The 8,780-nt window shown below is 34.3% G+C and overlaps 1 protein-coding gene across 1 annotated transcript; it reads left to right on the top strand.

Annotated features, from left to right (window-relative positions):
* The first annotated feature begins 2,439 nt into the window (after positions 1 to 2,439).
* On the top strand, positions 2,440 to 5,519 carry LOC107782328 (putative protein phosphatase 2C 53). The gene is made up of 4 exons (XM_016603203.2): positions 2,440 to 2,989; positions 3,755 to 4,093; positions 4,209 to 4,388; positions 4,854 to 5,519. Exons 1-4 carry the CDS (start codon positions 2,513 to 2,515, stop codon positions 5,016 to 5,018), a joined length of 1,161 nt encoding a protein of 386 aa, XP_016458689.2. The 5' UTR covers positions 2,440 to 2,512; the 3' UTR covers positions 5,019 to 5,519.
* Positions 5,520 to 8,780: the final 3,261 nt, after the last annotated feature.

Raw genomic sequence — 8,780 nt, 5'->3', positions numbered from 1 at the left:
CTTTGAGTCTTATATATATATATATATATATATATATATATATATATATATATATATATATATATATATATATATATATTATTTTATTTTGAAGATACTGAAGGCGTGCCACTTGCCGTGGCCAATTCTTCTTGAATTTCATCCCCGGGCACACACACACCAAAGAAAAAACCAAGAAAAAGTAAATAAAATTAACCAAAAGAAAAGGAAGACAAAAGTAGTGGCAGCTGAGACTATTTCCTTGAGCAAAAGAATTGTCGTTAAAATTTGAATGAAGATTTTGAATCCATCTATATATTTATGCAGAATAGTTCATGATTGGACAAAGTATTTGTTATTGCATGTAGAAGCCCCACATAGTTGAAACTTTATTACTAAAAGGCGTTGTACTATGACTAATTACCTCAGGCGAAAGAAAAAAAAGGATTTTTTTCCTCCTTATGATTATTTTTTTGCAACTCCTGAATTTGACCACCATCATACCCATCCAAAAAATGACTGACTGACCAGATCTAGTCACATAAAGTCTAATAAGCAAGGCCTTTTATTTTTATTTTTATTTTATATATCTATCTTTATTGTATTTTTTAATATGTATATATATATATGAGCATCTAATTCAAAATGATAAAATATGGGTAAGTACATTAAATATTCATGTAATATAACTCATTTAGGAAGACAAGCATCGAGCAATGGTAAAATTATTTTCGTGTGACTAATATGTTATAGGTTCGAACCGTGAAAGCAATGGTGGAACTAGAATTTTTACTAAGGGGTATCAAAATATAAAAATTAAATATACACGAAATTAAGGAGATTCAACACATAATATATATACATAAAAAAGTTTTTAAACATATTTACACAATGTTATTTTTCGGCGAAGACACCCCTTGGATGCATGTGGCTCCGCCATTACATGGAAGCAGTCACTAATGCTTATATTAGGGTAGATTGTCTACAATACCTCTTGAGGTGTAGCCTTTTCCTAAATCCTACATAAATGCTGGAAGCTTTGTGCACCTAGCTGCCCTTTAATATAACTCACTTATATATACATTCCTTATATTTTAAAATTAAACACTCTTATACAGTCAAATCTTTCCATAACAGTCTCGTTTGTTTCGATATTTTTTGGCTGTTATAGTGAAGTGCTATTATAGAGAATATATATTATAACATGATATAAATATTGGTTCCGAAAAAATTTAATTTTTATAACAAATGTTTATTATATAGAAATATTATTATAACGAGGTCTGAGAAAATATAATGACAAGTTACAAACGTACCCTTTTAATAGTGGAGGTTGGGAATAATTGTATGGTGAAACATCAACGTGGAGTCGGCTAAAGGAGAAGAAGCGAAGACCGAGTCTTATGACTAAGCGCCAGTTCACTACTAACTACATACACTAAGGACTAAAGCAGTAGTATGAATTTTGAGTTTAATTAATGCTTAAGAAAACAATTGAAAATAGAAAGCAGCCAGCCAGTCATCCACTGCCAAGAAAATTAAACGTGTTTGACCATTTAATATCATTTGGTCTTACTAACCCTTTTTAAAATGGAGGACCAGCTGATGGCGAATATGGCATTTTCCCACTCTCGTTCCAATGCGTATAAACCAATCGACCGATCAATTTTATATTTTGTCCTTTTTCATTTTCTTGTTATTTTTATCTTAAGCGCCAAACAAAAGCTAGCACAAATTATTGAGGGTGTGTTCAATAGTATGACAAGGTTTACTAGTGAATGTTTTTACAATTTTAGTATTCCTTCGATTTTAATTTATATGGCACTATTTTCTTTTTAAGTTGTGCTAGAAATGATATCTTTCTTTTTTTTAGGAATAATTTACCTTTTAACCTTCTCATTTTGCTCTTAATCCTATGATTTTATAGCCATACAAATCTCATGTTGTATTAAAATCACAATTATCAAAAAAATTCTTTTTTTATTAAACTTTATGGTCAATCAAATGGTTCATATAAAATAAAAAAACGGATAAGTAATAATACAAAAGAAACCGTTTGGACATAAGAATTTTTTCCCTTTTTCCGAATTTTTTTTTTTTTTTTACGAAATCAGTGTTTGGCCATAAAATTTTCAATTTTTATTTGAAGATGAATTTTGGAATTTTTCGAAAATTTGAAAAACTCCAAAAAACTGTTTTCTCAAAATTTTCACTCAGATCACTCCCAAAAATTCAAAAAAACCCAAAATTTTATTTATGTCCAAACACATTTCTAATTTTCAAATACCATTTTCACTTAAAGTTTACAATTTTTATATCCAAACGCCCACTATAATGTGATGTCTAAGAACAAGTTTTGTCTTCGTTTTTCCACCGCCACTTGCATGGCGCGTTGGCGACTTATTCTTTCAAACAAGAACCAACGTAGCTAAGTAACGTTAATATAAATATCCCGCTGCACCCAAATTTACGTAGCAAACAAACTATAATCTGCAAATCAAAATCAAAGCAAAATTAAAGAAAGAAAGCAAAAATGCCTTGTGCAATAGCATTAACAAACTCTCCAATTTTCTCACCATCACAACAAACACCAAAACTACTTTCGCCATTTTACTGTAAACTATCATCTGTATCATCACCAACAAATCGCAATTCGTTTTATGCATCGTCGTCTTTATTATCTCCATCACCAAAATCACCTTTATCACCGTTGACTTACAACAGAAGTCTCAGAGAAGAGGCGGAGAAGGAGGCGGCGGTGTGTTCCACGTCATCATTACCGTCGCCGACGATTTTGAAGAGGAAAAGACCGGCGAGGATTACGATTCCGATTGCATCTTTGAGATTAGAACAGGTTGATCAAACGCCGAGGGAAGAGAGTAGTAGGTTAGATGAAGTGGAAGTTGAAGGAGAAGGATACTCTGTGTATTGTAAAAGAGGGAAAAAGAGAGGTGATATGGAAGATCGGTATTCGGCCATAGTTGATGAATCTAAGGACGGCTCTAAACAGGTATAATACTTATTTGCTAGAAATGTTTGCTTATCTCTTACTACTTTATTTAGAGTTCACAATTTAAGACTTCTGAAAAAGGATTTAAGTTATATACACCGACAGTATAAAGATTTTCTGGTGCTTTGATCGATTGTATGTTAGTTATATTTTAATTAATGTTTATCTTGATGCTTTGATCGATTGTATGTTAGTTATCATATATGACCTGATTGTGTAGTACATATAATTTAAACTCTTTGAAGAATAAGTTATCACTTATGCCTATATGTATTGATGGGTATCACAATCTTCAATTGAGAATTCCAATATTGGGTAGTGAATTTTGCCTAAAGATGGGTATACAGGGTAGTTTTTGAATGTTGATAGCTTGCTTGAAATGAAATAGGTCCAAATAGAGCTGAATTCATATTGCAAAAACTTGTCCCAAAGTTTGTCATTTATAAGATTAAATTAAACGGTTAAACAACACGATTCAAAATGAATAAATAGAAATTCAACTCCATTAAACAAAATTTATTGAAGTGTTACCCTCTCATCTAAAAGCTTAAAGTGTTAGAGAGAATATACTTTTATTTACTTAATCATGTCTTCAATAGAGTTAATTAACTCAATTACTGCTTTGTTGCATATAATAAGCATAGATAAAGAAAATTTGATGAACTGGTGTAATACTTACAAAAAGCAATATTCCCTACTGAATTAGATATATATATTTAACGTGATATATTCTTATGCTGAGTGTTATTTACCCTTATTTTTTAGGCCTTTTTTGGTGTATTTGATGGACATGGGGGAGCAAAAGCTGCAGAGTTTGCAGCAAAGAATTTAGGCAGGAACATTATAAATGAAGTAGCGTTAAGGAGTGAAGACGGAGTTGAAGAGGCAGTTAAAGAGGGTTACCTCACTACAGATACAGACTTCCTAAAGCTAAATACAAATGGAGGAAGTTGTTGTGTGACAGCACTGATACAAAATGGACAACTTATTGTATCAAATGCCGGTGATTGTCGCGCTGTATTGAGCAGAGGAGGCGTAGCAGAGGCGCTCACAGTCGATCACCGCCCTTCTAGGCAAGATGAAATGGAAAGAATTCAAAGCCTGGTAAGAAACAGTGACTATTTTTCAAGAATATTAATCCTGGAAATGCTGTGAAGAGGAATTATTCAAAACCTTCTATGTTTTGTACTTACGTGTTTTTGAAAATTTTAATTTGCAGGGTGGTTATGTAGATTGTTGTCGAGGTGTGTGGAGAATTCAAGGATCTTTAGCTGTGTCAAGAGGAATAGGAGATTCTCATCTTAAAAGATGGGTAATAGCTGAACCAGAGACAAAAATATTGACTATTGAACCAGAATGTGAATTCTTGATCCTTGCCTCTGATGGACTTTGGGAAAAGGTAATTGCTGAAAAAAAAAGTCACTTAATTTGAATGGTAGAACTAGAATGTACCTTTTGAAGTTGTGAATAAAGGGCACTCAGGTGCATAAAGTATCATGCGTTTACACAAGGTACGGGGAAGGACCGTCAAGGGAATGGCCGTATCCCTAGGGGTGTGATGTGGACAGCCTACCCTAATGCTTTCATGGTCGGAACTCGTGACTTGTAGGTCACACGGAGATAATTCTACCGTTGCTCCAAGGTTCCCTTCATCTTTTGTAGACAGTCTACCCTAATGCTAACATTAATGTATGCTTTCACGGCTCGAACTCGTGACCTGTAGGTCACACTGAAGATAACTTTACCGTTGCTCTAAGGCTTCCCTATCTTTTGAAGCTGTGAATAAATCCGAACTTCTTAAGTTTAAATTGTTTAAAGAAATTGGGAAATTGGGATGCTAAGTTTTCTTTGAATATTTTTTCAGGTTACTAATCAGGAGGCGGTGGAGGTAGCGCGACCTTTGTGCATAGGTGTTGATAACGTACAACGATTATCTGCTTGTAAAAAGCTTATTGATTTGGCAGTAATGAGAGGATCCTCTGATGATATAAGCGCAATGATCATTCAGCTAAGTCAATTTGTTCAATAAACCAATGCTAGGAAGAATTAATTGAATGATTTGGTCACTTGGGGAAAATGGACTGCCTAAATAAAGGGGCAGCCCGGTGCACAAAGTATCCCGCGTTCACGAGAATCCGAAGAAGAACCACACTTCAAAGGGGTGTGATGCTGATTCCACGACTCAAAACCCGTGACCGAAAATTATTGGAAATTTTCAGTCTTAATCAAGCTTAATAGGACAGTTACTAGTGTTATATGTAATTTACTGGATAACTATAAATGCTAAGGTGTTAGAATTAGAGGGCAATTGTTGATGTTCATATGTGTGTTATCTACTAGATTTCTCGGATCATCTGAAGTCAAATTTTACTTGGATAGGCCTAACATGTTACTTGTTACACATTCTTTTCTTGGAAGCAAATTATTTAGGCTATAGAAGGCATGATTTTTCTGTATATTTTCCCACATTTCGGGATGACTTGTAAACCTTAATCATCAAATTTAGATATGAAATATTAGAATTTAATGACTTATGACCTTTTTGCTTTATTTTATTGACGGTTAAAGTCCCATTTTAAATATGAGTTTATTTTCAAGATGCTCTTATGAAAAATATTACCGTGACAAAGTTCTATATTTGTGAGAAGTAAATAGTTCACTATATAATTAGGTGCAAAAGCAAAATTGGAGGAAAATAAACAATGAGGAGAATAACACCAACTGAATTTGCTGAAATTTTGTTCATAAAACATTCCATCGAATCCTATGCCAAGGCAGATTAATTAAATGTTAAAAAGAAAAGGAAAAAATAAAACTTGTTAAGTCTATAAATGTTACGAACGATAAAATAATGTAACAAGAAATAGAAGACAAAAATAAAAATGTCATGAATAGAATTCTATGGCCTAATTTAGCTTGAGTCTGAGCGGCACGACGTTGGAGTGGTACACTCGTCAGGATCACAACAGCTTGTAGAGAGTTTTACTTTGTGGCTAAGTCATTTTCCTCCTATAAATAGAGGGGTCCTACCCCATTGTAAATCATCCCAAAATTCAATAAGAATTTCCTCTCTCTCTTTCTCTGTAATATTGTTCTTCTACTTTTATTGTTTTATTACACGTTATCAGCACGAGACTCTACCGTCTCAAGAAGCTCTTTGAGAAGATTAAGGTAATTTTTCTCCTCTTTTTAATTATGACTGATATTATGAAAAGAAAGTTCATTGCCCTTGAAATTTCGGGCAAGAACTATATGACATGAGTGTTGGATGCTGAAATCCATTTAGATGCAATCGGTCTTGGAGACGTCATTAAAGACAAAACTAAAGCATCCACCCAAAACTGTGCTAAGGCCCTGATTTTTTTTGCGTCATCACCTTGATGAAAGGTTGAAAATAGAATATCTCACAGTGAAAGATCCACTTGTTTTGTGGAATGGCTTAAAGGAAAGATATGACAACTTAAAGTTGGTCACTCTTCCACAAGCACGATATGATTGGGCTCATCTGAGGCTCCAAGACTTTAAGTCTGTTTCTGAATATAATTCTGCAATGTTCAGAATTACTTCTAAATTGAAACTTTGTGGAGATACTATCACTGATTATGATATGCTTGAAAAAACGTTCACAACGTTTCATGCCTCCAATATGGTCTTGCAACAGCAATACAAAGAGAAAGGTTTCAAGAAGTACTCTGAGTTGATTTCTCTTCTCCTTGTGGTTGAGCGAAATAACGACTTGCTCATGAGAAATCACGAAAATCGACCCATTGGGTCTACACCATTGCCTGAAGTGGATGAGGTGTATTCCCATTATACTAAGCGTGGAAAAGGCCGTGGCCCTATTCGTGGTCGTGGTCGTGGCCGTGGACAAGGAAAAAAATTCCTGGTGTTAATCACCCCCCAAAGAAAAATAACCACCAAAAGTGGAAAGGGAAAGACGAGAAGCCAAAGGCAAACGGTTCAGAAATCGAATGTTATCGTTGCGGTGGAAAAGAGCATTGGGTAAATATTTATCGTGTACCAAGACATTTGGTTGAACTTTATCAAGCATCTCTAAAGAACAAAGGCCCTGAAGCTAATTTTGTCTCTGACAATGATTTTGACATCACTTACTTGGATGTGGCAGACTTCTTTGAGCGCCCTGATGGGAAAATAGACCACTTGATCGGTGATGGATCCATGGTTAAAGAAGATTAAGTAGTCTGATTTTATTTTATTTTGCTTATTCGTATTAGTTAGCAAATAAACATCATGTAATTATCGTAGTTTACATGAGTAGTAGTTTTAATTAATATGTAGAATTAGTATAATCTGTCATTGAATAAAGTTTGATAGCCAGGCGTGAATCCATGTTTGCTACTGTAATGCAGCAACATAAGTTAGTCTTTTCATCTCTACTAATCAGTGCTAAACGACAAATAAAAATAACTATTATTCGTTAATTAAGAGCATAACGGTCTAACCTTCAACTTCTCCTTCAATTGTTTCAAGAGCATCATATTTGTAAAGTGCATGCCTTCTGAAAACACACTCTGTACCAACATATATTGGTCCTTGTATACCATCTAAGCCTTTCATGTTAATCTGTAAAGAATTTCAAGAAATTTTGTTTTCTAATCAAGTTGTTCAATCAAAGATTGTGCCTTACGAAATTTTTTTCTTTATCTCTGAAAATACTAATATTTATTCGTATATTTCTTTTTGTATGTCAACCTATGAGAAGCAAATATGGATATTCCACAAAGCAAACTTGGATCAAAGTTCAATTGTAAAAATATTTGTTTAATTGATTCATGTACGACACATATAATATTCAAAGAGAAGAAATATTTCTCTCATTTAAATATGTGTAAGGCAGATGTTACTACAATTTCTGGTAGTAGTAAATTAATTGAAGGCTCTGGAAGAGCTACTATAACTCTGCCTAAGGGAACAATACTTATCATAGAGAATGCAATGTTCTCCTCCAAGTCCAAGAGGAACTTGTTGAGTTTTAAAGATATCCGTCGAAATGGATATCATATTGAGACAATAGATGAGAATAATCTTGAATATCTCATCATTACCAAGAATGTCTCTGGCCAAAAGAGGGTTATTGAGAAGTTCCAAAGTCGCCACTTGGAAGATTTAGGGTGTCCCAAGTCACCAATTTTAATCCCGAATCGAGGAAAAGAATGACTCTGTATTACAGTCTGCGAACTAGAAATCCGGATAAGGAATTCTGTTAACCCGGGAGAAGGTGTTAGGCATTCCCGAGTTCCGTGGTTCTAACACGGTCGCTCAACTATCATATTCGGCTTGTTTATCTGATTTATACATGTTGAACCTATGTACGAATTTTAACTTTTTACCGCTTTCATAATTATTATTATTTTTATCAAAAATTGCAACATCGTGGAAACACATCACGAACCACGTCACATCAATGCACCTGTGGTTGTTGGCATATTTCAACTCTGTTGAGATTTGGATTTGGGTCACATAAATGTGCACCCGAGTTTAAGAATCCAACATTATTAAATACGCGCCTAAAGCGACTAGCGTATCATTGTTTTGGGTAGGGCCGTGAAATTTGCTAAACAGCCCGTCCCGGAATCTAAGCAATTTTAAAGCAAATATTTACTGAGGGCCCCGCAATTTTGTATTTTTATTCGGCGAGACTCATCTCATTCTTATTTTTAAAAGGAATTTGCAACGTCATGGACACGCATCTCGAACTACATCACAATCAATGTACCCGTGATTAGAGACACATTTCGACTCCGTTGAGATTTGGGTTTGGGTCACATAA

This window comes from Nicotiana tabacum, chromosome 11 (genome assembly GCF_000715075.1).
Source record: "Nicotiana tabacum cultivar K326 chromosome 11, ASM71507v2, whole genome shotgun sequence".
In the NCBI taxonomy this organism is placed as follows: Eukaryota; Viridiplantae; Streptophyta; class Magnoliopsida; order Solanales; family Solanaceae; genus Nicotiana; species Nicotiana tabacum.
The sequence above is the reverse complement of the archived record's forward strand: the minus strand, read 5'-3'. Positions and strand labels throughout refer to the sequence as shown.

Excerpts from the sequence above, each read along its gene's own strand:
- LOC107782328 (XM_016603203.2), top strand. The coding sequence starts at position 2,513 with ATGCCTTGTGCAATAGCATTAACAAACTCTCCAATTTTCTCACCATCA. Across the intron at positions 2,990-3,754 it reads CTAAGGACGGCTCTAAACAG|GCCTTTTTTGGTGTATTTGA; the intron begins GTATAATACTTA and ends CTTATTTTTTAG. Across the intron at positions 4,389-4,853 it reads CTGATGGACTTTGGGAAAAG|GTTACTAATCAGGAGGCGGT; the intron begins GTAATTGCTGAA and ends ATATTTTTTCAG.